General features: G+C 34.6%; 1 protein-coding gene across 3 annotated transcripts in view; it reads right to left on the reverse strand.

Annotated features, from left to right (window-relative positions):
* STAG1 (STAG1 cohesin complex component) overlaps positions 1-16,176 on the reverse strand; it is a 418,952-nt gene that overhangs the window by 95,464 nt on the left and 307,312 nt on the right. For all 3 annotated transcript variants that reach the window (XM_045791826.2, XM_045791827.2, XM_045791829.2), the window contains 3 exons: positions 12,204-12,311; positions 8,421-8,535; positions 704-821 (listed from right to left, as the gene is read on the reverse strand). In XM_045791826.2, coding sequence (XP_045647782.1) covers positions 704-821; positions 8,421-8,535; positions 12,204-12,311 — 341 coding nt within the window. The remainder of the gene's footprint in view (positions 1-703; positions 822-8,420; positions 8,536-12,203; positions 12,312-16,176) is intronic.

The following is a 16,176-nucleotide window of genomic DNA, read 5'->3' on the forward strand; positions in this document are numbered from 1 at the left end:
TCCAGGTCTATTGTATGGATTATGTGAAATAATTTTGTTCTTTAAAGTACTACTACAGGTTAGTTTGAAAAACAAACCATTTAGGAAAAAGCATTACTAGTTTTAAGGAACTCATTTTCATATAAGCTTTTAGAATTAGGATATAAGCATTTTATTAAATATATATATATCAATTTTGCTGCTCATGTTATCATGAGCAACATGATATTTATGCACTCCAAATTATCATATAACAATTATTTCTCCGTATTTCTTGAAGCTCGGAAAATGAATTTATTTTTTATTTCCTGGTTTTAATAATTAAGAAACGTAACAAAAGGGGATGGTTATGGTCTAATTAAATCCTTGAGTGTCAGAGGCTTTACCAAGCTCACACATAAGTGTAATAAAATTTTGGGTGCACATTATTTTTTACATTAAGTACATCAGTATTTTGTATCTCAAATCAGCATAAAGAAAACTTTTTGGAGTACTGTACAATACAGATTTTTGAAAACTTATGCAGCATGATGGCAGTCAATCTAGAAGATGTTATAAACTATAGAGACATCCTTACTTGTTACAGAAAACAAATTGTTCTCTTTGCAAAAAGAAACACAGCATATTTACATATATTTAATTTTAAGAGGTGACCTATACAGGATGTTATGATTATTTAGGAAATCCAAAATAATATGTAAATCAACTTGTCAAAATACTGTACCTTCCTCTCCTTGAACAGGTTCTTCTAAAAGCAACTCTGTCATACATTCCCAGTCTTTCAACAGTTCTTGAGAGCTCTCCCACAAACTGTCCACCAAGTAGGCTGCATGTTCATGTAACTAAAAATAACAAATCAATTATGACTGAAGAATATTTATGAAAGAAACCACTAATATTTCAATTTAATAAGCCATTTTCTTCATAATTGAAATGGCTTGGTCACAACATTTCCAGGAGCCACTTAAAAAACAATAAATATATTTGTATGCCATTGTAAATAATGGAGATGCAATATGTAGACTTAATAAAAAATTTATTTTATTTTTTTGCAGTCGTAAGGTTAAGGATCTCCCAGTCCAATGACATCATTTATAGATAAGGAAACTGAGAGTATAACTAGTTAACGGAATTCATGAAATTACAAATTGGATCAAGGTCACTTTTCATTATTCTTGTTTTTTCCTATAACTAGTTGTTTTTTTTTTTAATGGAAATCAATTCCTTTATCCTAGAATTCCTTTGAAAATTTGGTACCAATATTACTTACTTTACATCTCTGTCATCTTGGTCAAGGTCAAAATGTTAAGTTACTCTATTTCTTCTCTTTTGTATTCTCATCTCCATTTAAATTCACTGCATTCCCTATCCCACCCCACCCTACCCCTCACTTTTTTGCTGCTCATTACTCTTGACAATTTTCTTTGGAACCCGTGCTCCCACATAACACTCTCATGTTCCTCATCAAACGCTTCACACCAAACTCTCTCTCTACCACTCATTAGTCATTGCACCAGGAAGAATATTATTCAAAAAGCTCTTTGGAGAAGGTAAGTAGAGATGGTGGCACTGTTCTAGTTTCTGCTACTACAACTAACTTCTCCACCCTTATATAAAAGTTCTTCCACCTTTGAGGCTCATGACATCAGGATAAACTAGTTTCTGTATCAGTGTTATTCAAACTATATATTTCAACCCATTCTTAGTTGTTATTTTAATGCATTGAGACCAAAGTTAAAAGAAAAAAAAACAGAAAAGAGTATATAGCACATAGAAAGTTAAGTACTACTTCATACAACTCTTACTTCAGTTATATGCGCTTTTAACTTGTGAGAGAAAATGCTTTGTGCATCGTGAATAGTGGCCCAAAATGTATGCAAGTCTCCTTTCTAGACCTACTGGTTGTTTATTTATAGATTGGCATTATTTGGTAAGTAAGTTGGTTTTCTTCCTCACTCCTAACTCTATCATTAATTCTTCCATGTGCATTTTGATGATCTATTTAAAGCTCTGCTTCATCATTTGCACTCCTTAATTATTCTATACTTCATTTCCACTGCATTTCAAATCTTACACTGTAGCCTTTCAAATGCCTCAGGAAAACCACACACACACACACATATACACACACAGAGAGAGTTTTCCAATGATTTTCTCCAGAGTAGATAATATCGATTAGCATCTCTACTTAGAAAGAACACAGGCAAAGGTTTATAGCAAGGTACATTCAAACTTTCCATATTTACATATCCTAGGACACTAACTACTCCTAGGTCTTCACTAACATCATTCTAACAATGACAGCTACCCATGGTGTACAACCTGGTTTCAAAAATGAAAACTAGCAGCAGAGAACAGAAAAACAAATAGTTTCAAAGTTGCAGCTATTAAAACCTATACTGGAATGGAATTATTATTCAATGGGTATAGAGTTTCAGTTTGGGAAGGTTTTTAAAAGTTCTAGAGATGGATGGCATTGACAGTTGCATGGCCATGTGATTGTATTTGATGGCAATGAACTATATACTTCAAAATAGTTAAAGTAACAGATTTTGTCATGTCTATTTCATCACAATTAAACAAACCCCTATGTTAAATGTTAAATAAACTTGCTTTTATGCCTGACTCTGTGTACATGTAAAGTATGTCTGTAAAATAGGTATAGAAAGGTTCACAATTATATTTCTGGTGGATTAGACCTTCTATACATATAAAATATCCCCTCCCCATTTCTCTTAATATTTTTGGTCCTCAATTCTGTCTTATATGATATTGCCTCCTCAACTTTCTGTAAGCATTTGTTAATTATACGTAGCCTTTAACCAGGTTGTACACCATGTTTACTTTCTGTGTATAAACTTCCTGTGTTTTTTTTTTTTAAAGATTTTATTTTATTTATGTGACGGAGAGACAGCCAGCGAGAGAGGGAACACAGCAGGGGAGAGGGAGAGGAAGAAGCAGGCTCCCAGAGGAGGAGCCCGATGTGGGACTCGATCCCGGAACGCCGGGATCACGCCCTGAGCCAAAGGCAGACGCTTAACGACTGCGCTACCCAGGCGCCCCTAAACTTCCTGTGTTTTGACTGATGTATTTTATAAACATTTTTCAACTGTTTATTTCACCTTAAATGACAATCTGCCTTTTATAAAGCATGTTAATCCATTTATCCATTTATTGGGGTAACTGATATTGGAAATATTCCTGGATTCTGATTCTTTATGATCTACTAACATTTTCTTGTCTTGTCTGTGTTTTCTTCAGTTTATTTTCTAACTTATATCTTTCTATCACTCAGGTCCCTAACACATTTATTTACATCATTTAATTTTATACTGCACTCCTACATCTTAATAATTTTTAGGTATTTGCCTTAAGCTTCACAGCCACAGTACTAGGCTTAGTTTTAAGTTTTTTCAGGTTTATTTGCTCGCCCATGTTACTTATATTCCTATTTTCCTTTTATTGTATCCATTTTTTATTTTGCTAGAAAACATCCTCAAATAAAACATTTTTTAAAAGATTTTATTTATTTATTTGACAGAGATAGAGACAGCCAGCGAGAGAGGGAACACAAGCAGGGGGACTGGGAGAGGAAGAAGCAGGCTCATAGTGGAGAAGCCTGATGTGGGGCTTGATCCCTTAACGCCGGGATCACGCCCTGAGCCGAAGGCAGACGCTTAACCGCTGTGCCACCCAGGTGCCCCTCAAATAAAACATTTTAACTGTGTGTCCTTTGACTAGTTCTTCCTCTCTATTCTCTGTTCTCTTTTCAGAACTCCTACTAGATAATAAAACTTAATCTGTATTTCCTGTCTTTTACTTTCCGTCTCACACTACTTAATGTACTACCTTCTGGAAAAATCCCTTTGTTTAATCTATAGCCAATCCTTGGTTATGTCCACTCAGGCCATTTAATGATCTGCTTCACTCCTAAATTTTGGAAATCATGCTTCTAATTTCTATGAACGCCCCTCCTCTTTCATAATAGCTTCTTCTTACATCCAGGGGAATTAATAAAAATTTTTCATTAATGTTGGGTTTTGTATTTCAAGTTTCAGTGATTCTTGGTTGCTAGTTCATATAATGTTAATATTCTAGGCTCAAGAATACTGGTAGCAAGAATCCCTTTCTTAAGTCTGATTGCAACATCCTGGGTTCCTTGGTTGTGCACGAAGTGGAAAGAGGGAATCTATAATCAGGCAGGCTTTTCCTCTAACATGTAGGTATGCAATGCCTTTTGAATGCCAAAGTTCCCCGTCCCTCCTAGTGGCCATAAATTGTCTAGGGCACTCATCAACTCCTTTGTTTCTTAGACCAAAGTCCACATCCCAAATACGTTTCTAAGTGGAAGAATAAGCTCAGCTAAAGGCTGCCACTTAATTACTACTTATAACTTAATCCTTTTACCAGTCTGTGCTGCTCAGATCTTTGGTTTATTTCAGATTTCTACCAGAAAATCTCAAAAATTTCCCCACTATTTTTTGCCTTGAATAGGACTATGGGTTATTTAACTCTAATGGAATTAATCATTTACTTTATAGCTTCCACAAATTCCTCACAGTTCTCTTTCATCTCGACTTATTCAGCATGAGGTTTTTAGGTGAATGAATTGTTGGCACAATTCAAGGCTTTAAAGTAGTATAATTCCATGATCACTGGCATTTTTAAAGATGACTTCTCTGCCTTGAACCACGGCATATTAAAATTTAGCTCAGGCATGCTGTCATTGTTCCAGAAATTTTTTTGTATGTGATAGCCAATATTTTCAATGTAGATGCTAACTTCTTTGACAATTTCCTCATCTTTTTGATTAGTTAAGGTGGTGGCTTGGTAGAATCCATTCTGTTAACACCAATAACCAGTTTTTTCAAACTCAATGTGTATACCAGAAGGACATGATAATGTGTTGGACCATTTTCTGATTATGAGTTTCAAATTCACCAGTATGAGCAATAACAATCATTATAACATGGTCAGTCAGAAATCAGCTTGACTAATGTTTATGATATAGTCTTTCTATCTTGGGGCATATGTGATGACCACATAACTTGCTAGTCTCAAATCTCTATAAGAATACCATGTAAATCCATATTTGAGGAAAAAAAATTCTAATATGCCCAGTAAGGGTAAAAGGTTATAATCGTTTTTCAGACACTTTATACCAACGACCTTCTATTGGTAGTGAAAGATAAAGCTATAGAAAGGAAAGCCCTGAAAAGGACCTGGAACCCTAAAAGTGAAACAAAAATAAATTTTCTAAGAACAGTTTTTGGTATCATAATTTTATAACAACAGCATGAAAATCAGGTATCTGCAAGCATTCTTCAGGAATTAGATGAAAAAAAAAAAGGTAACTCAATAGATAAAGAGTCACTGTAAGCAAAATAGATAATTAAAATTACATTTAAATTTCTTTACAAATTATATAAAACATATAGATTAAAATTACATATAAAATTGTATTTATTATCTAGGTGGATTTTACTCTGCTATATCTAAGTGCAATTTATTTTATAGGGTCTCCCCTAAACTGGTATATAAGGCAAATTAAGCTCATTTTCCTGGTAACTTTAATTACAATTTTCTGGGTACATTCTGAATCATCTTTAACTGGCTTCAAAGTTACTCATAATATTTTACCTGTTTTCTCTGCCTGCTGACTTCTCTGTTGAGCACATACATACACTAACGGAGCTGACTGTATAATGGAACCTTACTTTGATTCTTTTTATGAAAAATCATTTACAATGCAAATAATCACCTCAAGTTACTAAGCTTAAATTTCTAAATACTCTTATACTGGGTTTTATTCTCTGCTGAAATAGAGCCAGTCATTGGTGAATCTTGAAGAACATATAAAAACAAATGAGAATAAAAAGTTATCATTCATGTACTATCATTCATGAGCAATTATGGGGGGATTTCTTGGATATGTCAATAATACGTCTATTATCTTCCATCTTATATGACTGTCATAATTAACTTCATCATTTCATATGCCTAGAAGGAGGGTGACCATATTTCTACATCATCAGCAATGTTTGGGGTTATACTTATTGCTTTGGAATAATTTTAATAGTATCATTTATCACTCTGAAAAGCATCAGTTTGTACGTTAAGTTCTATGGTCACATTAGCTATAGGGAAATCTGGACTCCCCACATCAAGTACCATTTAGATGTCACACATCTAAAATGCACAAGGTATTTTAGCACTGGAATCAATGACTGCTATAAAGGTTGTGATGGCTTTAAAATGTCACTTTTTGGTACAAAAAGAAAAGAAAATTAACTGGTTTAGATATATCTCTTAATTGCCATTATTTCACATGTAATTCATATATAAAAGAGGGAAACTACTCTACTGACTATAAACCTCTTTTACTTCAGTATTTTAGAATTCTATTACTAAAATGTTACTCTTAAAATCCAGTAAAACAAAGAAAGATGATTATCATTTCAATTAATCCCATTGATAGGTAATTCATCCGTAAACTGGACCTGTTCTATATTATGACCTGTAAGGTCTCTTGCAATTCAACTTTTTACGAGTCTATTACTAAAATATTAGTAATTAACATGTGCTGTAGTAAAATAAAAAGGAATTCAGAGTAAAACACAATCAGAATCCCACCATAAGAATATGGCTTTAATAAGCATTCAGCTCCCAGTGCAGACTAGTTGTAGAGGATAAGAAAAGAGATTGTAACAGAGAATGTTTCTTGTGAAACACAGGACACTATAAAGAGCAATATTATCATGAATCAACTAAAACATTTTAAATACGCTTTGCATATGCTTCTGTAGCTGACAAGAATGCCATAGAGGAGAACTGGGAAATACATTTTAATGTTCTTATAACACTTTAGAACACAGCAGCAAACACAAGAATATAGAAATACCACCTGAAAATTGAGTGGTAATACACATTACAAATTACTGCTTTCATTAAAAGATGAAATTGTGTAAAACTAAGTATTTATGGTTTTTTAATATATCAAAAAGAAAAGTCTTTGGGCTTTCAGAGATCCAAAAAAATTTTCCTTCAGTGAAGAATCAAGTTCAATTAGTCTAGATCATCATATTCCTTAAGCTCTTCAACAAATAGTTTAAGTAGTATTTGTATGTCTCATCTCCATCAATTTTTGAAACTATTGTTACATTTTCATATAGGACTTGACTTTGCATAATACTTTTAATCCTGTTCCTTTAAAACTGGGCTAAAGGTATAACTTGAAATGGTCTATCACAAGTGTGAGATTTACTGAGTATTTAGTGTTTTATCTTAAACCTCACAGCATTTTGTATCTTACTCCATAATATATCCACGCTTGCTTTTTAAGAAAATAATGTTTTAAACCCTCAAAACATAAAGTGTGGTTGGTCCCTGAGCCAGAGACAAAAATATCATAAACACGCATCTAGGAACATTTAGAAATGCAGCACATCTGACCACACCCTACACCTACTGAATTAGAACTGGCATGTTATTTAACAAGATCCCCATGTAATCTGTATACGTATTTAAAACACTGTTTCTAAACACATCCTTTACTCAAATGCAACTCCCCAGACGGTTCTGTTTCTGACTTTATTCATTCTCTGTTCTTTCCAATTTGCTTAAAAAAATATTAGTAACTCTTCTGCCATGCTTTGTCCTACACCTCTACTCATTCTACTGACACAGTTCCTAATTCTCTGATCTCAATTTCCATATAGGCTGCCTGTTTGTCTACTTCTCATTACTACAGAGTTTCTCCAGGACTTTCAAATTTGAGCACTCAGAATCTTTTGAAGTTTCTCACCTTCCTGGACATTCCAACACAAACCAAAAATCTTTTTCTAGGTAAAATTCAGGGTCCAAGATCTCTAGATTTTGTCAGGGAAAACAAAAGTTCACTTGTGCAAGCAGATTCTGATAGATACTGTATTATGAATGTTAATTACAAAATTATTTAAGTGATAACTGACATCAAAATGTCACGTGGAAATACTGCTAATGGAGATTGTATATCTACTAATTAAAATATTTAAATTCATATTTTATTTCTCCTTAAAAAATGTAATTTTCAAACAAGTTAGAACTAATGGTTTTAACACCTTGACAACTTTCACAAGGTCTTTATATAATTTAAAAGCTACAGACAAAAATTCAAGGAAAAAAAAGCAACAACAAACAATTATGTAGTACTATGATACCATAAAGTTTAAAAACTGCTAGCCTACATTCACTCAGTGTTGACCCACAACTGCATATATACTCCCAACAAAAGGCAGAACACAGATTCAATAATCAGACAATCCATGCAAGCAATTTTGTTAAGAAACAGACTTATTTTCATAGGATTGAAAAATCCCAATTAATTACCATGAATTAAATGATTTTATTTAAAATGTAATCTAAATCAAAAAAATAAAATAAAGAGTTATGTTAAAATTTACCTCACTTTCAAGAAAGAAAAGAACCAGCATCCTAATGAGGTTCCCATTTGGACTGTTCCTTCCTCTCCTCTTTGCTAATGCTTCTTCTGCTTGTGGGTCATGTCTGCTAAATAGCCTAGAAATAAGTAACAAAACCACAGCATTATGAATTTGCATGGATATGAATTTTAGTCTTTTCTTTCACTGTAAAAATTATTTTAGTGTTTAAAAAAACAATATCAGATATCAGGTTATTGTTTTATTTCAAACCATGTAACTGATGTTTTTATAGGTTAAAAAATAGTTAGATCTAAACAATTTTGTACAATTCAATCATAACACACAATGTAAAAGGAAGCTTTTTGACTAATCAATGTTCAAATATTTACGAAAAATATTAACTTTTTATCCTATATGATACTAGAATATATAATCTTAAATAGAGTTCTATCTTCTTAAATATTAATTTCAGTCAAGTAATTAAAGACTTTAACCATATGTTCTATCAACAATTAAAGAAATTGGGGCACCTGGGTGGCTCAGTCAGTTAAGCGTCTGCTTTTGGCTCAGGTCATGATCCTGGAGTCCAGGGATCAAGCCCCATGTTGGGCATCCTGCTCAGCAGGGAGTCTGCTTCTCCCTCTCCCTCTGCCCCACCCCCCCACTCTCTCAAATAAATAGAATCTTTTAAAAAATTATAAAAATTAACACTTTTAATGATTATTTCTATCATTTTCAGCTGGTTATCTAAAAACAGTACTCATTAACCAGTACAGAATAAAATGATATAAACATTAAATTTTTAAAAATCACTTAGTGACAAAACTTCTAAAATATGACAAAGACATGACTTGAAAATTTTAATCTGCTTAGAAGATTTATTCTAAAAAATTTTAAGGTGCCTTATTCCCAGGTATTGCTCTAGGTAAATGGGATATAACAGTAAACAAAGACAAAATACCTATTCTCATTGAGCTCTCACTCTAATGGACAGAAATAAATAGATAAATATATACTATCTCAGGTGTTGTAAGGAAAAACAAATAAGTAGGAATAGGGATATAGTGTGTGCTGGTTTAGATATGGAAATTACAGTAGGCCCTTCAGAAGAGAGGCTAAATAACTGAATAAAGAAGGAATAATTTCATGTGACATAAAAATAAGTCAATCTCAAGCAAAAAATGAATACAGAGAAGTTGAGTATTTTGGGGGCAGGGGAAACTATATGGTAAGGGGAGAAGATTAGAGCATTATTTTGAAGCAACATCAGCTATCAGCTGGTTTAAGAGAAAATTTTGTTTACTTGGATGGCTTTCAGAGGAAGGAACAAATGGGAAAAAACAAGAGTCCTTTATAACTGAAGTGTACAAAACTGGATAATCACATTTACTGTATATAAATGTAAGATATGGAGGCATCGACCTAATTTTTCTAAAACTAAATTGTAGATTTTTGATGACTACTAAAATACTCATTTCATATGTTTACTATTTTATAGATGTGTGGTTAAGCTTGTGTACAGCTTGTAAATTAGACTACAAAACAGACTAAGTGTGTATGTGCACAGTTGCATGTTTTCCTTTTAAACTTAATCACAGACGTAGTGAAGACAAGGGCCATATGCACCCCAATGTTCATAGCAGCATTGTCCACAATAGCTAAATCGTGGAAGGAGCCGAGATGCCCTTCAACAGATGACTGGATTAAGAAGATGTGGTCCATATATACAATGGAATATTACTCGGCCATCAGAAAGAACGATTACCCAACATTTGCAGCAACATGGACGGGACTGGAGGAGATTATACTAAGTGAAATAAGTCAAGCAGAGAAAGACAATTATCATATAGTTTCACTCATTTATGGAACAGAAGAAATAGCAGGAAGATCGGTAGGAGAAGGAAGGGGAGAATGAAGGGGGGTAAACAGAAGGGGGAATGAACCATGAGAGACTGTGGACTCTGGGAAACAAACTTAGGGCTTCAGAGGGGAGGGGGGAAGGGGGTGGGAGGATTGGGATAGGCCGGTGATGGGTATTAAGGAGAGCACATATTGCATGGTGTTATACACAAATAATGAATCATGGAATATTACATCAAAAACTAAGGCTATACTGTATGGTGACTAATATAACATAATAAAAAATTATTACAAAAAATAAATAAACTTAATCATAGAACTCCTGAGGCTACTCTAAAGCTTACTTGTTAAGATTTGAAAAGATCACAATATTAAATGATGGGAGAACGCTCAAAGACATCATTAGGAATCAAAAGTTCTCCAACTGTGAGTATCTCCAGGGCAAGGGCATAAAACAAGCTTATGGAGTGAACTTTCCATTTGAATAGAAATTGGCTTCATTTTCACAAAGAAATAACAAAGGCTTATATTTGTGGATTTTTATGTAAAATATTCCAATTTCAAACTTTTTAGCAAGTATTTCAGACTTAGAAAAATACAATGCAGATAAAATAAGATATACCCAAGGGTCTTTCTGATCCAAGTGCTGCCAGTTTATGGCCTCTATTCTGTAAAGAACCACCCCCTGTAATCTACTTTTTCATTGAAACTGTAAAATCAATAAATTCTAAAAACACAAAGCTTTTTGAAAAGTAGAGAATAGGGACTAACCAGAATGTAACAGTCCTGGAAAAGGAAGAGAAGTTAAGACTACAATACACCCTCGATATTTGTGACAGTCAACACCTCAAGATAAATATGGAAATAACACTATTCTATTAGCCATAGATGTTGGAGTCAGTGGCAAATTCAATACATTACTTTAAAAGTCATGCCTGAAAATCTTGACTTTCTTCCTTACTTTTATTACCAGCATGCACTAGTAGCCAGCTTCCTTCTTAAAGAAAGATTTTTCACATGGGAACAACTTTTCCCACTCTGAGAGGTACCACCAAGTAAAGCCAGTTGCTGCAGCACTGAGATGCTGAATGGAGGGCCAGGCCATTATCAAAGTTAATCACCCATGCACAACAGTTGCCCAATGCAATGATTTATATCTGTGCTTAGCATAATCACAAATGACTACATGTCGTAGAATTCTGGGTTCACCTGCCAACAATCAAAGTCACTAAGTTAAATCCATAAACAAAAAAACAAAAATAAGGTAAAACACAGCCCCCCCAGATATGTTTAAACTTTAAGAATGAATTTACTAATACATTATAGACCATACAAAAGACCAACATCAAAACGTATTTCATAAGAACACTTAATTATATTCATAAACTCTCATTAGCTCTATGCTTTGTTAAAAAAAAAAAAAAGATGAGGTTTTGCTTTTTAATTAAACTACGACTGTATACATAGCTTTCAGAATCACTATAGATTACTGATTAAAATAATCCTCACCCCCACAGAAAGAATTAAAAAAAGAAAAAAACCATGAAAGGTTGGGAGGCATTCTGAAAGTGATTTTAGGTTACAAATGTTGAGAAGGTAAGATGAGAACTAAGAATTTTAAAAGGGAAAAAACACTGGTGAAATGAAATACAAATTATCTGCGGAAGCTTTTATAAACTTCATGTACTTCCCCAGTCTCCACTAACATCCTAGCTGAGAACCATCCTTTTAGATTTCAGGAAAAAGGAATATGTCACAAGGGACATCATTTTCAGAGATCTGATTCGTGATGTGCACATAGGCTAAAAGGATATTACAGCCCCCAGAACCTGAAGTGGCCACTTCCAACAGTTTTTACTCACTATTACTGTCTTCTACTAACTCTGAAACAACAACAAAACAAAATACAAAAGTAGAATCTGGTTTCAAAGGTAATTAACTCACTTTTTGTGAAGGAATTCTCCAGCTGCCACAGCAACAGGGCGATGTGCTGAGTACACCAAGTGGTAAACATTTTCACAGTCTTCATTAGAAAGAGCCTCTTCACTTCCACTGAAAAATTCACAAAGCAACATCTGAGCCAAAATAAATGTTTACTTTCAGTTCTATCTTTATTTAAATTTTGTAAAGTTCATTATAAAAGCTCAAGCCATATTGATTTTATTTTCATCTCTTTTTATTCTTATTTTGAAAGTAACATTTCTCTAATTATAAAAGATACCTAATCATTATACAAAATTCAGAAAATACAGATAAAAAAAAGAAAATAAAACGTCCACATCTCTTCCCACACAAAGGATGCCCATGGTACCCTGGGATTATATATATAGCCCAAATCAGCTCAATTTCTTTCAAGGTGCATAACATTTTTTGATAGGCACTGGGAATATATCTGTTTCACAGTTAAATTATTATAGTATGTAATTCTTCTTTACAGAATTGTCTATTTAACTTATTAATTAATTAATTAAATTTTAAGTAAGCTCTATGCCCAATGTGGGGCTTAAACTCACAACCCCAGATCAAGAGTCACACATTCCACCGAGCCAGCCATGAGCCCCAGAGAAATGTCTATTTTAAAAATTATATTTTATCACCATACTTAAAATACCATTTAGTCTTTTTTCTATATAAAGTAGATTCAGAGGTCACAACCATTCCTTTACTAACACAAATTTCCTATCTTTCCACTCATGTATTCTTAAAGTTTGAGTCATTTCTTACTTTGCCAGAATGTGTTTTTTTTTCTCAAAAAAGGAATATCTATTTTCTATTAACATGCTTAAAAATGTCTGATATGATTAGAGATTAACAATGACTAGATAAAGTATAGAATTCTTGGGCTGTACGGGGCTTGACAAGATGTAGGGGTGGGTATAAGTTCATTCCTCAGAATTCAATCCTAGAGATGCCTCAGAAGAGGAAGTTGAGGGATCTCTCAAAGAAACATAAAATGAGAGTAACCTATGCAGCAAAAGAAGGTATAGTTGCATCACAGTATAAGGGACTATAGCTCTGAATGAAAAAGAGCTGGCTATCAAGGATGGGACACAGGTTAGAGCACTTTTTTAAAGTACATCCCCCCCCCCCCCAACAATGGCTGTTGTAATTCTACTGTGAAGCAAAAACAGTATCCAAATATAGTGTGAGAGGGTATCAACAGGGTTGTGCTGGAACCAAGAAGCAATGAGAAATTAACAACAGGTGTAGGCAGATTGGCTAGCCCATGACCCACACTGTCCCTGTATTTCCCTTCCATATCCTTAAGGTCATGAAATTACCACTGAAGGAGACAGGTTTTTTTCCCAAAAGATTTTATTTATTTGAGAGAGAGAGCAAGTGAGAGAGAGCCAGAGCACAGGGAGTGGTGGAGGGAGACAGAGATGCAGACTCCCCACCGAACAGGGAGCCCAATGCAGGGCTTGATCCCAGGACCCTGGGATCATGACCTGAGCTGAAGGCAAACACTTAAGTGACTGAGCCACCCAGGCACCCCTGAAGGAGACAGTTTCAAGACTGCTGAGGAAGAGTTACAAATTACAACCACAGGCTTTCTGTCCTGAAGCAGAAGTGTTTTTGTCCATGCCCAACTCATACCCCTAAATTATGAAGAGGGGCACAAAGCTAAGGCCTACGTTTTACTCCTTCATCCAATTATACATCATCAGCTAAATTAGCTAATACCCTCAGGAGACAGTTAAACTCATAGGAAGCAAAATTTAACAAGATATCTCATGAATCCAAACTTGTAAGTGAAAAGAAAATAATCTATGCCAAAAGAAGGAAAATTAACAGACAGAAACAGAATTTAAAGGAGATATAACAGGGTGTTACATGTGACTTTACCTGTTGTTCTGACAGGGATCCCGTAAGCCAAGAGAAATAAAGCCAGATCATTTCATGCAAATACTGTAAAAGACTGGAAACCTGATTTTGTGATCCTTAGCTCATTACTCACCAAAATAATATATAAATTAGGGGATTGAGCAATACAATGGATGGAGAATCTGTTTCAAGAGAAAATGTCAGAGTACTGTATAACTCTGAAACCTCCCCAAGTCAAACTGGAGCACAAAGTTTCGGGGAATCACTATAAAAACTTTATAAACATCCCTTACAACGGTGAGGAGGTTTAGGAAATGGTATCAGGTACAGAGCTTAAAAAAGTATAAATGTGAAAAGCTGACCAGAGCAACCCATGGTAGTAAATCAAGAAGAAAAGGGGTATTGTGGACATTGCTGCTATGCCCTTCAACAGATGAATGGATAAAGATGATGTGGTACATATATACAATGGAATATTACTCAGCCATCAGAAAAGAACACCTACCATTTGCATCAACATGGATGGAACTGCAGGGGATTATGCTAAGCGAAATAAGTCAAGCATAGAAAGACAATTATCATAAGGCTTCACTCATATGTGGAACATAAGGAATAGCATGGAAGACCAGAAGGGAAGGGAGAGAAAACCGAGTGGGAAGAAATCACAGAGGGAGACAAACCACGAGAGACTCTGGACTCCGGGAAACAAACTGAGGGTTACAGTAGGGAGGGAGTGGGGGGATGGGGTAACCGGGCGCTGGGTATTAAGGAGGGCACGTGTTGTGATGAGCGCTAGGTGTTATATGTAACTAACGAATTGCTGAACATTACATCAAAAACTAATGATGTACTATATGGTGGCTTACTGAACATAATTGAAAAGAAAAGAACAGAAAAGGGGTAGAAGGGGACCATCCATAAACAGGCTGTGTTTCCTGTAGACCAGATATGGAATACTGAAAGGGAGCCAATCTGAATAGTTTTAAAAGACTGCCCAATGAGACTACCTATAGGGCAAGCAACTCCAACAGAGAAACGTGAAGGTCAGGGGCTGACACTCAAAGTAAATAGCCAGAGGAGGCACTGTCTACTCTGGGAAACTAAAGTCACAAATACCTATAGAGCAGGGAGAGATCTCTGAGGAATCCACCTAATGAATCAGGTATCTGACACAACTGAAGGACCATAACTGTACCTCCTAAACAAGACATGCTCTACCTGTATCTCTTCCAATGAAAATGTAGAAAGGAACCTTAAAAGACTTTTGAAACCAGTCAAACCATTTTCTAAATTGTTATGAAAGTAGGATTTTTTAGCCAACAAGGTCTCAGATGATTTGAAAACGCCCTTTAAGGAAATAAATTAGCAGTAGAAATAATCTTGGAGAAGACTATGAGATAGTTACTTTCCCCTAGAAATAAAGGAAGAAGAAATATCAAAGGAAAGTTTACTCCCCTCTAAATAAGTATTAAAATGAAATAAACAAGGACACACATGTATAGCATTAATGCAGATCTTAAACTCCAGACAATTCCAACAAAACAGGTGGGTAAGTGGAGTGTCAAGTATTTTTTTTGTTTGTTTGAGGGAAAGATCCTGGTAAGTTTGTGAAATTTACAAGGAAAGAGTAAGTAGGGGGCCAAATACTTTAAAACAGACTTGAAAAGGAAAACACTTCAAAGCTATAGATAATTTAAACAAATTCAAAGTAACAAATGTAAATACAGAACGTAATTAGAGAGGTTTTTTTTGTTGTTGTTGTTGTTTTATTTTAAGATTTATTTATTTGGGGGAGAGAGAGTGCGAGCGCATGAGCGGGAGGGGCAGTGGGAGACAAAATCTCAAGCTGAGTCTGTGCTGAGGGCAAAGCCCAATGCGGGGCTCAATCTCACAACCCCCTGAGATAATGACTTGAGACAAAACCAAGAGGTAGAGGCTTAACCAACTATGTTACCCAGGCGCCCCTAGATAGTTATTTTTAAACATATTTAGAAAACTTAGAAATTGACCAAACCATTCAGAACACATTCTCAGACAATACAATAAAATAAAAAATGACACCTTAAAAAAATGATTTGGAAAGAATAGAAAC

Source organism: Ursus americanus, chromosome 20, assembly GCF_024610735.1.
Source record: "Ursus americanus isolate L20-20 chromosome 20, mUrsAme1.1.p, whole genome shotgun sequence".
NCBI lineage: Eukaryota > Metazoa > Chordata > Mammalia > Carnivora > Ursidae > Ursus > Ursus americanus.